Here is a 22,884-nt window from a genome sequence, read left to right as displayed (position 1 = left end):
ATTTTTAAAGCAATTAATTTAGGAATTTTTTTTTAAACTGATTTTCCCAGATTCTCTCTTGTTCAGTTTTCAAGGTAATCAAAAACCAATGCAATCTAAGTCACTTCAAATCGGAAATGATGTTATCAGCTACCGGTTTGGTTTTCAATTAAATAGTGCACCTCAAATTGAACTAGGGCTACTAAGAAAAAGGAAACTTATAGGCTATAACATACAATAATTAGTTTAAAAAAAAATACCATTGTGTCAATAGTCTTCAGGTCAGGTAAATCACACAAGTTGAAACGTAAGAATAAAGCTACGTAGTCACGATTAAAAAAAATCTTAAAAGGCATTAGTCGTCCGAACCGGCCTCATCCGAATTTAAAGTTTCCACTAGCGTCGAATCCTGACTGAAGGGATCTACTTGTTTTCATCTCTTGTTAGTCCGAGGAAAATCGCAGGGGATCACACAGTCATGTACTCCACTCGACGACCTGTGAACAACTTGCTTCGTTTTGAGACGTGTACTACACAAGAAGCAATCCAAGATAACGGAATATTACTCTTGAAAATTGTTTTATTTCTTCCAGCACAAGGCACTGAAAAAAAGAAGCTATCACGCGTCCAATAAAGATTAATGTTTAATATAAATTGCAGTGGTCGTTTTGGTAACAACTCTTATAGGTGCTCATAGAATGGAACTGTGGAAGCTCTTGAGTTGTTGAAATACGAAGATATTTTTGAACCCAAGTAAGTGGACCTTAATCTGTTAATTAATTGACTGTAAGAGGTCATCTCTCAAATGAAAAGACCTTGCACAATGGCACGGTTGTAGTTTCTGAAGTTAACGAGAATGTCCTAAATGGGACAGAATGTTAACTCTCTCGAATAGTATGCTACAAGTTTGGACTGCCTTAAAGCTATAAGACAATCTAGAGAATAGAAACACGATGAATTAAATAACTAACAAACGTAGCGGCTGTTTTGAGCATCTGGAAAAAAAAAATTCTGAAACCAAATTAAGCCGTCATATCAGTCCTGATTTTAAATAGTTTGCCTTTCAAAGCGAGTATCAAGAAGAAGCGGAGAGAAAAGTAGAAAACTTTAAGCGCTAGAGTTGATGCAAAATCATAAAATGATCTCGAATATAATGAATGAGCCAGATTTGATGTTCACAATGTGTTATGTATAAAAAGAAATTAAAAACTATTTGTATTTCGTATAATTTAAAAAACAAAACATCCGAATTAGAAAAAATTTACAACAACAACTTTAAAGAAGGTTTATTTAAGTTTTTGGGCCCAGACGTACTGTGGCCAGCCAGTTCTGCCTTTTGAGTTTGAGTATTTCAGACATGTAGAATCAACATGCGGACAGTCTACCTGAAAAGGAATGGAAATGGTTTAATGGTAAATAACTCACAAACAACAATACAAACAAAATTATATTTTAATACATGCGCCTAGAATACAAAATACTAAGGTTAAATAAGCATAAAATGATAAGAAAATGAGAACTAAGTTCATTTTAAACTGTATTTTAAGGTTAAAAATTAAGATCGACAATTTTTAAAAAAGGCATTTTTATACGGTCACGTGCTAAATATATGTGCCTATATAAAACAAAAATGAAATAAAAACTCTGTAAAACATTGTTTAGAATAAAAAATTCCAGTGAAAGGAAAAATAGATATTAAAATTTAGAGTCTTCATAAATTGCACGCATAGCGACATTAAGATACGTAGATATTACTTTACTGAAAACAATAGTTTTCAGCAAGACAAAACTTGCAGTTGTTAACTTAGATAGCTACTTGTTGCCTTCGATTGCTTTTTGTGGTCTACTTATTGCCTTGTTGAGCTAGTAGCCTCTTGGTCTTTACGGTATTTTTTGTACCTTTAAATGTTCTTGATCGCTTATGAAACTTTACTGAGCAATGACTCCTGAACCGTAAATTTTACGAACTAAAGGGGGATTTTGAAAACCTTTCTCGAAAACGAAGAAAGGTATATCTTCACTGGATAGTCAAACATTTTTTTTTTCTTTATTTTCTGGGGTCATTATGCAGAACGAGTGGTCCTAGAGGAATATCCTAGATTTTTCTGAATTTCTGGACATTTCTTATTCAAATTATCAAAAAATTATCACTGCCCCCCCCCCCTCTTGAAAATCTCCTGCTTGTGTGCCTGGCTCATGTGAAAACTAATTTCCACGTATCTTTTGTAAATTGGTACTGACATTGCCATGCATGGATGCCATGTAATATTGAAAGGTGCCTTTTTCGGGTGCCGAATTTTAAGACACTTACAAAGGAGAGCACAAAACATCTCAAACATTACATTAAGTGGATATATAAACTGCAACATTAAAATTGCTGTCATCAAAACTCTGAGCTGGTTACTAACAATGATCCATCTTGAAAATTAAGGACAATTACATTTTCGCATGGTTAGTGCTGACTCGTCTTCGTTTTTGCTCTTTCTTTCTTTCTTTCCAGGAACTGGCAGATGAGACAGTGCTATATAAAGAACTATGATCCGCCATATTATTGACCTTAGCTTAGAATTATGAAACATTTTTGAGTTCAGATTATAGAGCGTTAGTATAGCGTGTGAGTAGTACGGGGATTGACAACCCTCATATTTGAAATCGATATACTGAGTGTTGGCCCACATTAATAAACAGCAGACACAATCTCATTGCAATCATTTGGATTGATGTGTGTAATATACGTTTCAGTAAGGGAATTTTAACAACCATTCATTAAGCACAAGGTGTACAGTAAATACTGAAGTGTAGAATGATTTTGTACAAGGGAGTTATTTTATGTAAGAGAGTTATACAAGAGTTATTTGTAATTAATAGCTAACTCTCAAATATTCTGCTCAAAAAAACTATTTAACGTATCCATATGATCAAAGTATGTTAATGTTTAATCCTTTTTATTTCAATTTTAATTTAGATATTACTAACAATATACCGTAGACACCACATAATTCGGAAGTCTAGTCCCTACGTAATTATCAGAGGTAACGCTATAGCGTTGCCTATAGTAAAGGCCCTACGGCTCCAATGTTTTATTATTATTTATTGTTTTTTTCCCGGAGATGGTTTATCTGGAAGGGATGGTCATCTAAACTTCGGAGGGGGCTCATTCGATTTGAAATAGGAAATTCTAGTGACCTTTTTAAGAGTCAAAAGTGATCGGAGGACAACTAGTTCTCCCCATACCTTTTTTTTCCAATTGCATCAGATAACAATTTTGAGATACCCATTTTGTTAAACATAGTTCAAAGGTCAGATAACAAAACTCCAGTGGCGACACAATCCCACCAGGGCCCAGGAGTATGTGTTGTAAGTTATGCCCTGGGGGCACATATGGTTCTTATGGCATGGATGCTCGTATAAACTTCAGAGAAGTCTCATTTGATTGGAAATTGAAGGTTCTAGTTACCTTTTATGAGTCAAAATTGAACAGAGGGCATCTACCCTCCCCCATGCACACACACACACAGCTTCTTTTCCCCAAATGCATTCGATGAAAATTTGGAGATAGCCAGTTTGTTTGAAATAGTCCAACGATCAAAGGGCCTGCCTGCTGTGGCTACAAAGTTCTGCAAAATTAGTTTACCTTTTTTTTTATAATAATTGGAGGAACAGAATTCAAATACAAGTCAAATTGGATTAAGTATTGGATTTTAGACCACGGTCGTCTTCAGGGGTAGTGGTTATGTACTTCTAATGAATGGTGTCTTCCCTACAAACAAGAGTATGGCTACTGCCCGTTTCCCTAATGGTAAGAGTATCATTTTGTTACTTAAATTAGTTTAAAAAAAAATGTTTGCACAAAACGAGTTTTTAAAAAAAAGTAAAGAATCCATTAAACCAAAAATGAACAAAATATAGAATCAAATAATCTACCAAGCATACAACTACTACAAATCAGTATCAATAAATAAATGAAACCCAAAACAAACAGAAATTAAAATAAGTCAAACTCAAAAAGAGCAGAAATTAACCTGAGTAGTGTTCTAAACCCTATGCTTTCTAAAAGCCAGAATATAATTTGTACTTTACTGAAAAAGAATTCAAATGAATTTACTGAAAAAAATATGCATTGTCAGTTTAGTATACATATGCTTTATTCCTTAAAATCTTAATTAATTTTTGTTTTCTTAAAGTTATAAAACTGAAAACATTTAAAATAATTTTTTTTCAGTATAGTGCAAATAGAAAGCATAGGGTTTAGAACCCTACTCAGATTAATTTCTGCTTGTTTTGAGTTTGACTTATTTTAATTTCTGTTTGTTTTGGGTTTCATTTATTTACTGATATATCGATATCGAAGTTTTTTTGAAGTTTCTATTACAACGTTCTATAAGAACCTTATATGCTCCCATAACTTACAACCCTTGCCTTGAGGGGTGTGGGGGGGAGCATCACTTACAACCCTTTCTTTGAGGGGTGTGGAGGGGGGGGGGGGTTGATCATTCTTAAAGACATAATATCCAGAACTTTCAACTACGTTGAAAAAAATAGCTATCTCAAAATTTTGATTGCACGTTTTTGGGGAAATGGTGGGCGTGAGAGGGATGTTATTTGCCCTTTAGTCAGTTTCGACTAATCTATTAAAAAGGGACTAGCCCTTTCAATTTCCAATTGAAATGAGCCTTTTTTTTGAAGTTTTTACGACAGCATTTTCTATAGAAAACTTTATATGCCCCCAGGGCATAACTTACAACCTTAGCCCTGAGGGCTCTGGGGGGAATGTCATCCTGAAAGACCTAATTTCCAGAACTTTCATCTACATTGAACAAAATGGCTATCTCAAAATTTTGATTGGATGTGTTTGGGGAAATCGTGAGTTTGAACAAAATTTTAACTGAATATGTTTGGGGAAATGGTGGGCGTGAGAGGAGTGTCAGTTGCTCTCCATTCACTTTTGACTATTAAAAAGGCACTAGCCCTTTCAATTTCCAATCAAATGAGCCATTTTTGAAGTTTCTACGACAACACTTTCTAAAAAAACTTTTATGCCCCCAGGGTATAGGTCCCTTGCCCTGAGGGGGTTATCATCCTGAAAGACATAACTTCCAGAACTTTTAACTACGTTGGCTAAAACTAATATCTCAAAATTGTCATTGAATGTGTTTGGGGAAATGGTGAGCGTGAGAGGGGGGTTAATTGCCCTCCGATTACTTTCAACTATTAAAAGGGCACTAGCCCTTTCAATTTTCAATCGAATGAGCCCTTTTTGAACTTTTACGACAACGCTTTCTATAAAAACCTCATATACCCCCAGGGCATAACTTACAACCCTTGCCTGAGGGCTGTGGGGGTTGTCATCCTTAAAGACATAATTTCCAGAACTTTCAACGACGTTGAAAAAATGGCTATCTCAAATTTTGATTGTATCTGTTTGGGAGAATAGTGGGCGTGAGAGGGGGGTTAGTTACCCTTCAATTACTTTCGACTATTAAAAAGGCCACTAGCCATTTCAATTTCCAATGGAATAAGCCCTTTTTGAAGTTTCTGCGACAACGCTTTCTATAAAAACCTTACATGCCCCCAGGGAATAAATTACAGCCCTTGCCCTGAAGGCTGTGGGTGGGTGGGGGCGGTGTCATCCTTAAAGACCTAATTTCCAAAACTTTCAACTACGTTGAACAAAATGGCTATCTGAAAATTTTGATTTAATGTGTTTGGTGAAAAAGTGGGCGTGAGAGGGGGGTTAATTGCCCTCCAATAGCTTTCGACTATAAAAAAGGGTACTACCCCTTTGAATTTCCGATCGAATGCACCCTTATTCAAATTTCTATGACAGAGCTTTCAATAAAATCCTTATATGCCCCCAGGGTATAGTTTATAACCCTTGCCCTGAGGGCTCTGAGGGGGTTTTTTATCCTCAAATATCTAATTTTAAGAACTTTCAACTACGTTGAACAAAATGGCTATCTCAGCATTTTGATTGGATGTGTTTGGGGAAAAGGTGGGCGTGAGAGGGGGGTTAGTTACCCTCCAACCACTTTTGACTATTTAAAAAGGGCACTAGCCATTTCAATTTCCAATCGAATGAGCACCTTTTGAAGTTTCTACGACAAAGCTTTCTATAAAAATCTTACATGCCCCCAGGGCATAACTTACAACCCTTGCCCTGAGGGCTGTGGGGGAGTGTCCTCCTCAAAATTATAATTTCTATGTGGAAATCAACTACGCTGAACAAAGTGGCCATCTCAAAATTTTGATTGGATGTGTTGGGGAAATGGTGGGCGTGGAAGGGGGGTTAGTTGCCTTCTAATCACTTTCGACTGTGCAAAACGAGCTTGTCTCACTGCCAGATATCTGTATATATTTAGTGTCATTATGTATGATTGAATAATAAATGAACCTGAACCTGACTGTTAAAAATGGCACTAGCCACTTCAATTTCCAATCGAATGATCCCTTTTTGAAGTTTCTACGACAACTCCTTCGATACGAAGTGCCCTGGTCTAGAACAAAAAAAATAATACATTGTGCCAACATCGTTCTTTACTTAGGCAGCGCGATTGCGCTGCCTATGATAACCAATTCTCTTACTTAGAATTATCATTCTCTTACTTAAGTGGCTACAAAGTTCTGCAAAATTAGTTTACGTTTTTTTTTTTATTATAATAATTGGGAGAACCGAATTCAAACAATGGTGAGAATTGGATTAAGGATTGGTCGTTAGACCGAGGTTGTCTTTAGGGAGTAGGGGTTATGTACTTCTAATAAATGGTGTCTTCACTACAATCAAGAGTATGGTTACTGCCCGTTTCTCTAATTGTAGAAGTATAAGGCCTAGTGCTTATTTGACGCTTTACTAAAAAGAATTATATTACAAATTTTGTACTTATTACAACATTGAAAATAAATGAAAATTGCAGTGAAACCACACCAGGATTTACCAATAGGTCCACTCAGGGGCGTACCGGGGCTCATTCTGTTGGGGGATGGGAGGCGATCTTCGTAAATTTTACCGAATTGCGACCTGAATTATGCCGAATTTTCGGCAGAAATCAAGAATTTTGATAAATTTTGGCCGATTTTGCAAAATTTCTGCCGAAATTTTCGCTTTCGGCAAAAATTTTCAGGAACACCAAAAAAGTTGAGGGTGACAGCGTTCACCTCCTCCCCCCTTCGGGACGCCCCTGGGTCCACTAGGCCCTGCGGCTTTCACTATTCCCGAATTTTTGGGGATTTCCTCGAAAATCTTGTAGTGACGCAGTAGGTTTTAAACTTTTGCAGTGAGAGAGGTAAGCAAAATCCAAACTCCTGTTTGTAGGGTTTTTTGTTTGTTTCAAGCTTTATTTGCATATTCAATTTAAATTCCTATCGTTTTAATATTTATTTTTCAATTTATTAGTAGTACCAGTCCTATCATTGTTTGTAGTGATTTATGATTAATTTCTGTTCGTTCTAGGTTTTGTTTAGGATACTTCATTAGCCAAATATTTCTGATCACTCTAAGCTTAATTTGTATACTCAATTTAAGCTTTACTATTTTTAAGATTTATTTATTCATTTATATTAATACCTGTTGTGTGTTTTTTTTTTGCCGTGAATGTTTATTTGATTTTTGTTTGTTTTTGGGTTTCATTTAAAACTTAATAGTAATTTCTGGTCGTTTTTAGTTTTAGTTATTGTAGGTTTCTATTTCTTCTGATCTCAAGTTTAATATGGCCTTTACTTTTCTTTAGAAAACTTCTTTTACGGAAAGTTTTTTAATTAATTTACCACAATGGACAACCGGTATGTTTTTCTGGGAGGGTCTTAACAAGATTAGATGTAGAACTTATATTCAATGCTGTATTTGAAAAGTACTCACGTGGGCTTTTTTTGTATTGAATAAAGAAAAACAAGTTTTTTTAACTGAAAGTTAGGAGCGATATTAAAACTAAAATGGGCAAAAAGTATCTCGTATATAGGGGTGGGGGGAATTCCCATTCCTCATTCCCTCGCTCTCTACTCTAAAGTCTTGGAGTCCTTTAAAAACACTTCACATTCAAAATTCAAATGTCCTTCTGTTTCTGAATTCGTTCTAAAAGATTTTGGACAAAGAGTCAAACTTTAATGTAAAGAATGAGGGATGAGGAACGGGTGCCCCCCCCCTCCCGTCATGCACAGAATATTTATGTTCGCTTAAGTTTTAATGTTCCTCCTTACTTTCAGTTGAAAACTTTTTTTTGTTTAGTTTCTGACTGTTTTTCAAATCAACCAACAAAATACCCCCCTCCGCATAAATTTTAAAAATTTACCCCTCAGAAACCTTCCTCCGCCAAAAAACTTTTTCCCCGTGGAAAATACCCCCCACCCAAAAAAAAAATCCCAAAAAACAAACAAAATCCTTGTATTTCCCAAATAGCAAATACTATATGAAAACAATGGGCTAATTGCATAACAAACAGCCCTTTCCCAGAAATTTGAAGGATCATGTCATCTCCAGAGGAATTGGATTTTTCAACTATGCTGAATCAAATGACTATTTCAAAATGTTTATCGAATGATTTTAAGGCTTCTAAAACAACATTCATTTTTTCTTTATATGTTGGTTTTGTGTTTTCTGTAAAGCGCTAGTTTTGCATAATCATACAAATGTAGAAAAAGATCAGTTGTCACTTTATTGCATTTATTTTAAAGACGTTGGTTGGAAAGGCGGAGACATGATAGTTTTTTTTTAATTTTTTAATTTTTTTTTTTTTTTTAATTTTTTATTTTTTTTAAATCTCAATTTCGCTCCCTCTTTCACCAGAAAAACTTAATTTTTTGATAATTAGTTTAAATTTCATTTTGAAATTTTTTTTATTTATTTCAGGTCACCTCATTAAATCCACATAATTTCATAGTTAAGTGCCTACTGTTAGGTAGAAAGTATTTTTCGAGGGGGGGGGGGGGAGCCTGAGGTGTAAATACTGTATTTTTAGGTCTCGCTTTAAGAAGTTTCGAGAGAGCTGCTTCAGATCAATATGGATAAGTGGTGAATGATTAATTTCCTAGCCTCCCTAGAGAAATATTTGTAGACTAAGCCATGCAACGCATATTAGGGAGAAAACACGATAAATGTAAATGTATTTACATTCCAATCATATTTTGAAAGTAATTTTGACTTGTTTTGAAATTTATAGAATTTGCCCAAATTCGCACATTAAACCAGTGATTTTTGTGCATATCTTAGTCCCACTGAGGATTTCTTCTTATATTTGCTATATAGTTAGTAAAAGGAAGTAAATTTGTCACCCATTAGAAAATGTTAGTTTGAGAAGGTTGTAATAAAAAAACTGCTTTCTTCAACAACACTGATTAGCATTTACATATACTATTACTAGCTCAAATAAACGGGCTTGTTCGGTCCTTCCATTTTCTGACCCTCTACGCAAGTGTTGAAATTACTAATAATGGAATATCAGAGCGGAAATATAGATCCTATAATTTTCCATTTCCGCTTTGAATCAAGCCATCACCTATGTTTGACGACACCCCTTTTTGACAGGCGGCGGATCCCGAAAATTAGAATGTTTATTCAGTCCTCAAAAGGCCGGCACACTCAAATAACAATCGACAACTATCACTGACACTCTTTATTTTCTAATAGGATGTAAGGGGGCGTTAGCAAAACTCCAACTTGCTGGTGGTCAAGATACAGGGTTCCCGCTGCTGAGAATTTGCAAATATAGTGATTAATTTGTAAGTGGTGACACGAGTGTTTGCAAAGAATCAATCTAATGAACTGTGGGAATATTGGTGGTCACCCCTATGAATAAGGTTGCTATTAAGATTTAATCAAGATTTGAACATGATCAAAGCCGAATTGCTGACAGAACGGCATAGAAACTAGAAAAAATAATGTTCCAGCATGTAAACACGCTGAAAGGGGCGGTCCCCTCCTCAACGCCTCGCTCTTTACACTAAAGTTTTTTATTGTTTTAAAGAATGGAGTTGTGAGAAAGAGTCGAACTTTAGCGTAAAGAGCGAGACGTTGAGGAGTCAACAGGCCTTTTTCACATACAGAATCATTTCTGTTCGTTTTAAGTTTTAGTGTGGCTCCTTACTTTCAGTTAAAAAAAAAACTTGTTTTTTTCTATTTAATTTCTGAACTTTTTTGAATTAATGCAGGTTTTGATTTTGGCTTACCGCAAATGAATAATTAAAATGAAATTTGCATATTAATTTTACTTTTTTGGTTAAATGGCTTTCTTGAAAATTGTTAATTTTATTTACGAACGTTTTTATTAGTAATACGTAAATATACGTAACTTACGAATTAACTTACTTAACGAACTTCTGTGTTCATGTATTTTTAATATGTATATTAGGGGGTTCGCCCCCTAGTCAATACCTCGCTCTCTACGCTAAAGTTCGAATTGTGTTCCAATTCTTTAAAAATTACCCCTTAATCGCAAAGGACGTTAATTAGAATAAATAGATCTTATGAAAGTATTAAAAAACTTTAGCGTAAAGAGCGAGGTATTGACTAGGGGGTGAACCCCCCTCATATACGTAATAATTTCTGTTCGTTTTAAGTTTTGATGTTGCTCCTTACTTTCAGCTGGAAAAACTTTTTTTTTTATTTAGTTTCTGATTGTTTTTTTTTTTAGATAATGCTGGGAAATCCGGCAGCCCATTCATAGCAATATCCCATTCCCCATAGACATTTTCTCCATGGAAAGATCCTCCCACTTAACCCCCGATCCCCCCTCCCGCCCCAATATCAGGAAAAATCCACCCCTGAAATCGTCTGTATACTTCCCAATAACCAATACTATATGTAAACATTGGGCAAAGTTCATAACTTGCAGCCCCTTTCCCGGGGACTCTGAGGGATTCAGTCATCCTCAAAGACATAGTCAATATATTTTTCGACCATGCTGAGCAAAAGGGCTATCTCAAAATTTTGATTGGGTGACTTTGGGAAAAAATGAGCGTGGGAGGGGGCCTAGTTGCCCTCAATTTTTAGGGTCACTTAAAAAAGCACTAGAATTTTTAGAATTTCCGCTCGAATGAGCCCTCCTGCGATATCCTAGGACCCCTGGGTTGATACGATCAAGCCTGGAAAAAAAAAAAAAAAAAAAAAAAAAAAAAAAAAAAAAAACGCATCTGTGATCATTCTTCATGCAAAAAATACAAAATTCCAAATTTTTGCGGACAGAAGCTTGAAACCTCTACAAAAGGTTCTCTGATAAGCTGAATCCGATGGTGTGATTTTCATTAAGGTTCTATGACTTTTAAGGGGTGTTTCCCCCGTTTTCGAAAATCAGGCAAATTTTCTCAGGCGCGTATCTTTGATGGATAGGAATAAACTTGATAAAACATTATATATTTGAAATCAGCATAAAAATCTGATTCTTTTTATGCATCTATTGGTATCAAAATTTCGTCCGTTACCACGAACTGTTTGATATCACGTCATATATCATTAAAAGGATTACGTCATTTTTATAGGAATTTTACTTACAAGTTTTTTTTTCAAATGAAAGCAAAGAGCGACATTAAAACTGAAAACAAACAGTAATTACTCCTTATATGAGGAGGCTGCCCCTTCCTTAGCCCCCGCTTTTTAAATTGAAGTTCTATGTTTATATGTTGAGTCATTTATATGTGCAACAAGTGTAGTTAAATGGATAATTGCAAGCGTTGTATTTACCGATTGCCTGTTAAAATATAAAACATTTTGACAATATAAGACTTCAGACTATGGACGGTTACATACTTGACCAGCCATTTTGGAAGAAAAGCAAAAAATTTAATATTTTGTCGGTAGTGCCTCTAGCGTTCTCATACCGCATGTGGACTTTCATTTTATACTTTTATTCGAGATCCCAACAATTTTGGGGGAGATTGGAGATCTTGTCCCTAGAATAATGTAAATTTTCAGGTGCTTAGCTTTTGATGACTAGCTTTAAAATTGACTAGGCTATATTTTACATATTTAGTCAGTGTAAATAATAAATTTTGTTGTTTTGTATGTTTAAACCATAGAAAATCTGTTTTTCAAATTTTGGTTACTGTTTATAAAGGTCACTCATCGCTTACAGTTTCTTACTGCGAACTGTTCGATCCAATGCTCTCCTAAACCTCGGATCTCAGGAAGGCTAATGCTCCCTCCTTTAATCTCCGTTTTTTATATTAAAGTTAAATATTCAAATAGCAATGTTTTGAGAATGATGATTATCACTGAAAAAGCGTACCACTACAAATATTTATTAGGATTGGGAGGTTTGAATTGAATTGAAACGTCAAAAATTAAATGTCAGTAAGTATATGACTGTAACATTTCATGTTAAACAGCTAAATTTTTCCTACAACAAGAGGGGAGTTATCACTTCGCGGAACGTATATTGTAAGCTTAGTCCAAAACTCTTTTCGGAAATGAAGGGAAAATAATGATCAAGTTCACTCCCCCCACACAAGCTTCTTTTATGTTTGTTTGAGGCTCATGGGGAGTTAGAAAATTTGGACATTAAAATGTACGTTTTAAGGCTTCGGACACCCTACCAACCCCAACCCCGCCTACATTAAGATCCGCCGGCCCTCCTTCATATTAGCTAGTTCGCAAATATGCTTCACAGTGAATAATTTGTTAAGTCTTAGATGCATCAAATTAGTTAGGCTAAATGAAGCTTTAAAATAAATGTCCCCATTACCGTTTATCATGCGTGCAACAATAGCTGCAAACAAGCAATTCGTAGTAACGAACTATAAGTAAGGAGCAACCCGGCTCAATAGTGACCGAAACTCTAAAAAACGGTATTTTGATATCAATAGATACATCAAAAGAATCAGATTTTTATGGTTATTTCAAATATATAAATTTGCCTTATTTTCGAAAAAAGGGGGAAACACCATATAAAAGTCATAAAACTTAAATGAAAATCACACAATCAGATTCAGCGTAACAGAGAATCCTACTATAGAAGTTTCAAGCTCCTATCTGTAAAAATGTGGAATTTTGTATTTTTTGCCAGAAGAAAGATCACGGATGCGTATAGGCTATTTGTTTTTTTTTTATTTTTAGCCAGGGGGGATCGTATTGAGCCAGTGGTCCAAGAATATCGCGGGAGGATGTTTCCTTGGGGGAAGGGACATTTCTATGAAGGGGCGTTTGAACTCCAAGCATTATTTAAAATACGATCAGAAATTAAATAAAAAAAAACAAATTTGATCGAATAAAAGTATAGACCAACATTAAAACTTAAAACGAAGAGAAATTATTACGTATATGAGGGGGTTCACCCCCTATTGAATACCTCGCTCTTTATGCTACAGTTTTTTAGTACTTTCAAAAGAGCTATCTATTCTAATAAACCGGCCTTTGTGATTCAGGGGTTTGTGATTCGAACAAAATTGGAATTTTAGCGTAAAGAGCGAGGTATTGACTAGGGGGTGAACTCCCTAATATACTTAATAAGAAAATACGAAAATAGAAGTTCGTTACGTAAGTTATTTCGTAAGTTATGTCAGAACAAAATTTCGAGAAAGCCATTTAGCCAAAAAAAAGTAAAATTAATATACAAATTTCGTGTTTATTATTCATGTACGGTGATCCAAAATCAAAGCTGTATTTTTTCAAAAACGTTCAGAAATAAAATAAAAAAAACTAGTTTTTTAAAGTTAAAGTAAGGAGCGACATTAAAACTTAAAACGAACAGAAATTATTCCGTAAATGAGAGGGGCTGTCCCCTCCTCAACGCCTCGCTCTTTACGCTAAAGTTTGACTCTGTCTCGTAACTTTATTTTTTAATACAATAAAAAACTTTAGCGTAAAGAGTGAGGCGTTGAGGAGGGGACAGCCCATTTCATGTACTCAATAATTTCTGTTCGTTTTAATTTTTAATGTCGCTCCTTACTTTCAATTGAAAAAACTTGTTTTTTTTATTTAATCTTGGAAAGACCGAATCAAAGCCTGTAGTATCCGAAAGTTTAAAATCACTTTTTGGAAAAAAATCTCTACTAAGAAAATTCTAAATGTGAGTCAGGAATAATAACTATTACATTATATAAAACTCGGTGGTACAATTTGATTATGAAACCAAATTTTCGGGTATCATGGTTGCAGCGGTAGCTGCAACCTAGTAAAGAGCGAACCACAACCCATAGTAAGGAAAAATTAAAAAACGCGTTTTGAAAAAAACTGCCAAGTGAAAAAATTGCCATCTGAAACTGACTCGGGAATGGTAACTATTATTTCGGTTCGTCCGAAAGTTTATAGCGAAAAGAAATTTATGGTGATTTCGAAAAAAATCCCGAAACCCCTCGAAAATGGTGTCAGATCAAAATTAAAAGTGTACGATTGGAATAAGCATGGCTGAAAACTTCATACAGGGAAATTACAGTCTCCTTCCTAGAATAACAAGGAAAATCACTTTTTTGCATCGTACTGATGCGTCTCCCGCTTTTTTTTTCTTTTTTTCAGCAGGCCTAGTGGGCTACTAGAACATCATAGAGAGATGCTTAATGACTCATTCAAAAGGTATTTCTCATATCTATGTGCTTTTTATAAATTCCGCCATCTGCAAGTGCCATATGGCACTAAAATGGCACATTCTGTGCCATCTCTCAAGGGGCAGGGCTAGCGGGCTACCAAAATATTCTAGACAAATATTTAATAGCTCACATACAATATATTTCTCATATCTACGTTTTCCCTATAAAATTCACCATCTGCAGGTGCCAAATGTCATTAAAAATGGCACTATTCGTGCCATGTCTCAAGTGGAAAAGCTGGGGCTAGTGGGCATCCAGAACTTCTTAGAGAGATTTTAATGGCTCATTTGAAAGCTATTACTCATATCTAAGTGCTTTTTATCAGTTCTACCATCCGTAAATGCCATATAACACTATAAACGTTACTTTGGTACCACTTATTAAGTGGAAAAGCTTGGAAGTATAAAACGGTACCATTGTAATAGTTATGATCCAAAACCCTTAACTGGGGATTTACAAGAGCCTCTACCGTATAATCCCCCTCCCAGCCCCTTAGTAAGTCCCAGTAGTCCGTTGGGAGATTTCACTGTGAAATCTTTAACACGGTCTGCCAACGTTGAGGCTTGCAAAATGATTTTTAAATATCGAATGTTCTTAAGAGGAATAAATTCATAGAAGAACAAATAATTAAATCTCAAAATTCCAAATGACTTATCCTTGACGTACCCCCTCCCATCCTCCTGTTCGCAAAATTGAGCTTCGCCATATATTGTGTAATGCTCTCACTCTTTATAATAGAAGCTTTTATTAACTCAATGTTTTATAATAGCCATTTACAAATGTATTTGCTGAATAAGGTCCGATAACTATGCTTTTGGTGATGACATAACTCTCCATAGTCTTTGGGAAAAGGGCTGTAAGTAATACAACTTGGTCCTACAACAGTAAACACAATGAATTCGATTATCAGTCGCCGTAGCTCAATTACTAGCGCGTTAGACCTTGAATCAGAATGGCAAGGGTTCAGTTCCTTAATCAGGCATTTTTATTTCAATCATGGTTTTGTGCCTCATATATGATTATTTTTCAGCTAATTCACCATTTTTGTTAATTTTTCTGTGAATTGAAATGTTCCATACATTTTTTTTTTTGGAACAAATAGCGCCTCGGACCCCAGCCCCTTGCCACTTAGGGGTTGGAGAAGTGTAGACATATGGTTCTGGAACCACTCAAAGTTGTATCTTCAAAGAAGGATTACCTAATGTTATAATTCTATATTCTTATTATTTACTTTTTTACTATTTAATAGTTAGAATAAAACTATTTGTAATGTATAAGGAGAAAATAAAGCGTTAAGAACCTAGTAGTATTTTTTTTTTCTCTGATATTTTTCTGGTTGTCAGGTTACTTTCCAACTTTTTCTTGTTTATTGCTATTCCACACCTGTATGTCTAAAGTTTTTTGGTGTTTATCAGGGGGAGGGGGAAGATGTTTAGTGAAATAAGTTAGACATGCCGACATTTTGCTTAGGTTTTGCAAACCTTAAAAATCTTCTTTAGAAAAATAGTTACTCTTTCCTAACTGTCGAGGCTGCCCAACTTCAAAAATCGTGTGCAGCATTTTGTGTAGCATGGATCTCTCGTCATTATTTGAAATTAAATAAAAAAACAACTTTTTTAAACTGAAAGTAAGGAGCGACATTAAAACTTAAAACGAACAGAAATTATTCTGTATATGAAAGAGACTGTCCCCTCCTCAACGCCTCGCTCTTTACGCTAAAGTTTCTAATTGTTAAAAAAAAGAGCTGCGAGAAAGAGTCAAACTTCAGCGTAAAGAGTGAGGCGTTGGGGAAGGGACAGTCTCTTTCATATACAGAATAATTTCTGTTCGTTTTAAGTTTTAATGTCGCTCCTTACTTTCAGTTTAAAAAACTTGTTTTTTTATTTAGTTTTTGAATGTTTTTGAATAAATGCAGGTTTTGATCTTGGCGTACCGTATATGAATAATTAAAACAAAATTTTCATATTAATTTACTTTTATTTAGTTAAATGGCTTTCTCGAAACTTGTTTAATTTTATTTACGAACGTTTTTATTAGTAATAAATATACGTAAATTACGAATTAACTTACGTAACGAACTTCTATATTCATATATTTTTAATACGTTTATTAGGGGGTTTGCCCCCTAGTCAATACCTTGCTCTTTAAGCGAAAGTTCGAATTTTGTTCCAATTCTTTAAAACTGACCGCTTAATCACAAAGGCCGTTAATTAGAATAAATAGCTCTTATGAAAGTACTAAAAAATCTTTGGCTTAAAGAGCCAGGCATTGACTACGGGGTGAACCCAATTATATATGTAATATTTTCTTTTCGTTTAAAGTTTCGATGTTGCTGCTGTTGCAGTTGAAATACTTGTTTTTTTTATACTAAATTTATGATCTTTTTTTAAATAATGCTGGAAAGTCCGGCGTCCCCTTCATAGCAATGTCCCTTCCCCCATGAAAACTTCCTTCATGGAAAGATCCTCCCACATACCCTGACACACCCACCCACCCCCCCTACCAGGAAAAATCTCCCCTGAAAACGTCTGTATGCTTCCAAATAACCAATACTATATGTTAACATTGGGTAAAGTTCATAACTTTCAGCCCTCCTCCCGGGAACTTCGGGGGATTAAGTCATCCTAAAAGACATACTTATAATATTTTCGAACATGCTGAACAAAATGGCTATCTCAAAATTTTGATCAGGTCACTTTGGGAAAAAAATGAGTGTGGGAGGGGGCCTAGTTGCCCTCCATTTTTTTTGGCTACTTAAAAAGGGCACTAGAACTTTCAATTTCCATTCCAATGAGCCCTCCCACGATATTCTAGGACAACTGGGTCGATACGATCACCCCTAAAAAAAAAAAAAAAAAAAAAACAAAAAAAAAAACACGCACCCTGGATCATTCTTCTGGCTAAAAATGCAAAAGTCCACAGTTTTGTAGATGGGACCTTGAAACCTCTACAGTAGGGTTCTCTGATACGCATAATATGAAGGTCTGATTTTCATTAAGGTTATGTAGCTCTTAGGGGGTCTTTCCCCCTTTTTTCGAAAATCAGGCAAATTTTCTCAGGCGTCTAACTTTTGATGGGTAGGATTAAAATTGATGAAAGTTATATATTTGAAATCAGCATTAAAATCTGATTCTTTTGATGTATCTATTTGTATCAAAATACCGTTTTCTAGAGTTTCGGTTACCATTGAGCCGGGTCGCTCCTTACTTACAGTTCGTTACCACGAACTGTTTGAAACGATCAGAAATTAAATGGTTGTATAGTACTGATATGTCTCCTTTTTCTCCAGGGGTGATCGTATCAAACAAGTGGACGTAGAATTTTGAGGAGGACTCATTTGAACAGAAATCATAATATTAGTGTCCTTTTTAAGTAACAAAGAGATTGCATCGCAACAAATTTGAGTCTTCTGCCATTTTTGCATATATTGACTATATATTGACATTTTTGCATATATTTTGCATATAATTACTATTTTGTATAGTAATTTTGCATATTTAATAAGTGTACCATCAAAAGAGGCGGCTTTACTGGCCTTTTGTCGCCTTTCTTAGCTCGCTTGGACCTTTGGCTCTCGCAAATATAGCCTCCGGTGGGCCTCCCTCAGCTCGCTATAGCCGGGTGCTTGGGGCCCAAGTCCTCCCACGTTTGTTATCATAACGATACATTTCCAGATTTTGGTTTACCTCATTTATTTATTTTTTAGTTTATATATTTTGACTTTTCATTTTCTGTCAGTTCCCATGATTCCAATATTATTCTGCACAAATGTTTGTATTTCTACCTGGAATTGTTCAGCTGCGAATCCTGTGAACCGGAAGACAGACATAGGCTGCACTATATGTATACACGCACGAGTATATAAAACAGTTCGTGGTAACGAACTGTATGTAAGGAGCGACGCAACTCAACAGTAACCGAATTTCTAAAAAACGGAATTTTGATAACAATGGATCAAACAGTTCGTGGTAACGAACTGTTAGTAAGGAGCAACCCGACTCAATTGTAACCAAAACTCGAAAAAACGGAATTTTGATACCAATAGATATATCACAATCGGCTTATTATGCTGATTTCAAGATAAGTTTCATTAAGTTTAGTCTTACCCATTAAAGGTTACGAGCCTGAGAAAATTTTTCTGATCTTTGAAAAAAGGAGGAATCAACCCCTAAAAATCATCGAATGTTAATGAAAGTTACACCGGCAGATTCAGCGTATCAGGAAACCCTACTGTAGAGGTTTCAAGCTTCTATCTGCAAAATTGTGGAATTTTATATTTTTTTGCCAGAAGAAAGATCAAGGATGCGTGTTCATTTGTTTTTTTCTTGTTTTTTTTCTGTTTTTTCCCTAGGGACGATTTTATCGACTCAGTGGTCATAGAATACCATGAACAGGCTCATTCGAACGAATATTAAAAGTTCTTGTGCCATTTTTAAGTGACTAAAAAGATGGGAGGGCAACTAGGCCCCATCCCCACCCCTTTTCTCCCAAAATCGTCCAATCAAAATTTGAGATAGTCATTTTGTTTATCATAGTTTAAAGGCCCAATAACTATGCCTTTGGATATAACATGACCCCTCACAGCCCCAGGGAAAAGTTATTTAAATCATAAAATTTGCCCATTGCTTACGCATAGTATTTGTTATTTTGAAGCCCGCATACATTTTTGGTTGGGGGGGGGGGGGGGGGAGTTTTCTGCTGGTGTTTTTTTCTAAGGGGGAATTTTCCACGGAATGGGATCTTTTCAGGGGGTGAACTTATCAGGGGAAATTATAAACTCGGAGAATTTGCCAGGGTTCCTATACAAAATTCTTTTATGCGTCTTGCTTTCTCTTTTCCATCTCAATTTTACGCGTAGAGTTGTTAAGGGTAATTGTCCGGGGTTAAATTTTCACCGGGATTGCATTGTCTAAAGCATATTTCCATGGGGAGGAAGATTTATCCGTGAAGGGGGGGGGGGGTCAGATTCCTGGCATTATTTAAAAAACAATCAAAAATTGACTGAAATTTTTTTTTCAACTGAAAGTAAGGAGCAACATCAAAACCTAAAACGAATAGAAATTATTGCGTATATGAAGGGGGTTGCCCTCTCCTCAACACCTCTCTCTCTTTGAGCTAAAGTTTTAATTTTGTTCTACTCCTTTAAGAACGACTCCTGAAACACATGGGTCGTCTAAATAGAACAATAAGAAGCTTTTTTAAAAGTACTGAACAACTTTAGCGTAAAGAGCGAGGTGGTGAGGCGGGGACAAACCCTTTCATATACGCAATAATTTCTGTTCGTTTTAGGTTTTGATGTTGCTCCTTAATTTCAGTTGAAATTTTTTTTTCATTGAATACAATATCAATACAATAATTTTGGCAACGCAGAAAAAACGCAACGCAGAAATTTTGTTTTTATGGGTAATCGAACAGTTCGTGGTAATGAACTGTAACTTAGTTACTGCGACCTCGCTCAATAGTAACCAAAACTCTAAAAAACCAATCAAAAGTGTTACCAATCAAAAGTTACTAGCCCGAGAAGATTTGCCTTATTTTCAAAAAAAGGAAATACCCCCTTAATGAAAATCACATGATAGAATCAGCGTATCCGACAGCTCTACTGTAGAAGTTTCAAGTTCCCATCTGCAAAAATGTGGAATTTTATAGTTTTTTACAGAAGAAAGATTACGGATGCGTGTTTATTTTACTATTTTTTTTCCCCAGGGGTGACCTCGTCGAAACAATAGTCCTAGAATATCGGGAAAGGATTCATTCTAAATTGAATTAAAAGTTCTAGTGCCCTTTTTAAGCGATCAAACATATTGGAGGGCAACTAGCCCCAATCCCACGCCCCTTTTTTCCCCAAAATCGTTCGATCAAAATTTTGAGATAGCAATTTTTTTTAGCATAGTTAAAAAGTCCCAAAACTATGCCCATGGAGATACCATGAACCCCCCCCCCCGCCGCTCTTCCGAGCCCCTTGGGATAGGTTTCAAGTTATAAAATTTACCCTTTGTTTACATATAGCATTTGTTATTGGGAAGTATACAGACATTTCGGGTAGAGGGGGGATTTTTCGCTTGGGGTGGGATTCCTTGGGGATAGTATTCCGTTTGAAGGAAAATTTCCGGGGGTGAACTTTCCAGGGAAAATTCCACCCTGGGGGGATTTTGCAGAATTCCTATACGAAATTATTTTTATTTGTCTTACTTTCTCTTTGCCAACTCAATTTTGCTTGTCGAGATGTTTATTCCAGGGGAATTGTCCGGGGCGAATTTTCAGCATGTTTGGATCTCCGGGAAATAATTTCCACTAAAGGAGGGATTTCCAGAGTAATCGGAAAAACGATTATAACTTAGTCCTTTTCAAATGAAAGTATGCCAAGGAGAATTTTTCAGGCTGAATCTTCTGCAAGAAATTTTACAGGAGGGGGTTGGGATTTTCAGCAAGGATGGAATTCTCCAGAAGAAATTTGAAGGGGGATGTATGTTATGTGAGACGAACTTTCCACAGAGGATTTTCCCAAGAGGGGAGGGAATTTTTCATGGAGGGCGAGTCAGATTTACTGGCATTATTTGAAAAAGATCAGAACTCAAGTAAAAAAAAACAAGCTCTTTCAACTGAAAGTAAGGAGCAGCATTAAAACTCGAAACTAACAGAAATTATTCCGAATATGAAGGGGTTACCCCCCTCCTCAATATTTTGCTCTTTAGCTAAAGTTTGACTGTTTGCACGCTTTTCTAAGAACGACTCCTAAAACATAAGGGCCGTTTAATTAGTATAGATAGCTTTTTTAAAAGCACTAATAACTTTAGTGCGAAGAGTAAGGTATTGAGGAGGAGGGCAACCCCTTCATATACGGAATCATTCCTGTTCGTTTTGAGTTTTGATGTTGCTCCATAATTTCAGTTCAAAAAACTAGTTTTTATTATTTAATACACTATTAAAGAAGGCTTTACGCTGCGCCATCTCCTTCTAGTTCCTCATGCCTTCAGCCCACGAAAATGTAGCCTCGCATACTTCTTATAATGACGTGACACTTACCGTTTTTTATGGTTTTTTTTTTCTACAGAAAGTGAAAGAGGGAAAGCTGAAAGCCTGAGCACCACTCGAGCAAAGCAAGAGCACCATTAGCAAGGGATGAACGCCCGAGCATTGCCCAGATTAAGCGAAGGCATATATGCAAAGGCCCTAAGACGCCCCAGAAAAATTGTTAAACCCGAATATTTTAAAGATGTCCAAGAAAATATTTTTTTACGGAATTACAAAAAATTGGACCATATCATGGGAAGATAATTCATTATATTTGGTTGATTGAAATTCTGTTCGTCGTTGTGCGTTATTTTTGTGTGCCACAGCAGAAGCTTTGCAAAAACCTGCGTTGCCGCGGCAACGCAGGTCAATACAAAAATATTACCATTCAATTATTAATAGCTATTGGGGCAGTAGGAATCCCTAGCTGCCAATACTAACAAGATAAACAACAATAATAAGGAGGAAATAAAAATAAACCTGGTCTTGTTTCAGTGTGGGTGAATTCGACTTCGCTATTTCTTCTTTGAGAAGAGCAGCTTGCTGACTTCGATTCGCTCTAGGTGGACGGGTGAGGTCAGCTCTGAATCCTGACGGTGAAGCATCCTCTGACGTTTCTAGAATCCTAGACAAATAGGATATATATGAGGTTGCTAAGCGTAAAGTCTTGATTTTTGAAAGTTTTGTATCCGATGGCACATTTGGGATACTGTCTCTTAACTCACTGAATGCACTGTTAATAGACAATGTTCTTCTTCTCTCTTTTTTGTTTGCGGTATTTCGTCTTTTTACTACACGAACGCGTGGCACCACAACACCCATTTCATTAGTATATGAATCTGCTTGAACATATTCAGTTTGAAAGTCTCTTTTAGGCGAGTATTCTATATTTCCGTCTGATTCGTAATCCAGGCCTGCCTTATATGGACTATAGTACCCTGCTCTGTCAGGACTAAAGGGATTATATGCTGATCCCCAATCTGTATAATACTGAATCCTATGATCAGTAATTGTTGCTGGATAGTGTCCATCCTCATAGTGGCCTGGATTGTAATAATACTCATCAGTCATCCCACCTGGATATCCGGTTAACAAACTCATTTTTGATGAAAAACCATAAACACAATCCGAACAATGTTTAGTACGCGTCTGGTATTCTGGAACTGGAGTCAACTTTCTATCAAGTGACTGTCATAAATTTGGAATGTTTTGTGGGTGGAGCTCTTCCTGGAGAGCAAGTTAATTTAGCAAGTTTGGGTGGAGCTTATTTTTCATTGGTTGGATCAATCTATTTCGAGCAGGTCAGTAGACCAGCATCAGGATGTATGGTGCTCGGCATTGGCTTCTGAATAAAATTTAGAATGCAACGAATCCCAAGCAATCGTT

The 22,884-nt window shown here is 35.9% G+C and overlaps 1 protein-coding gene across 1 annotated transcript; it reads right to left on the bottom strand.

Annotated features, from left to right (window-relative positions):
• Positions 1-1,085: 1,085 nt before the first annotated feature.
• On the bottom strand, positions 1,086-22,640 carry LOC148952158 (heart- and neural crest derivatives-expressed protein 2-like). The gene is made up of 2 exons (XM_089088864.1): positions 21,979-22,640; positions 1,086-1,364 (listed from the first exon to the last, which is right to left on the bottom strand). The coding sequence occupies exons 1-2, from the start codon at positions 22,597-22,599 to the stop codon at positions 1,266-1,268; spliced, it is 720 nt and encodes a 239-aa protein (XP_088944990.1). The 5' UTR covers positions 22,600-22,640; the 3' UTR covers positions 1,086-1,265.
• Positions 22,641-22,884: the final 244 nt, after the last annotated feature.

The sequence above is a fragment of the Artemia sp. Qi Xiang Cuo genome, chromosome 5 (genome assembly GCF_049724085.1).
Source record: "Artemia sp. Qi Xiang Cuo chromosome 5, ASM4972408v1, whole genome shotgun sequence".
Taxonomy (NCBI): Eukaryota; Metazoa; Arthropoda; class Branchiopoda; order Anostraca; family Artemiidae; genus Artemia; species Artemia sp. Qi Xiang Cuo.
The sequence above is the reverse complement of the archived record's forward strand: the minus strand, read 5'-3'. Positions and strand labels throughout refer to the sequence as shown.

Excerpts from the sequence above, each read along its gene's own strand:
- LOC148952158 (XM_089088864.1), bottom strand. The coding sequence starts at position 22,599 with ATGAGTTTGTTAACCGGATATCCAGGTGGGATGACTGATGAGTATTAT. Across the intron at positions 1,365-21,978 it reads CCACACTGAAACAAGACCAG|GTAGACTGTCCGCATGTTGA; the intron begins GTTTATTTTTAT and ends ATTCCTTTTCAG.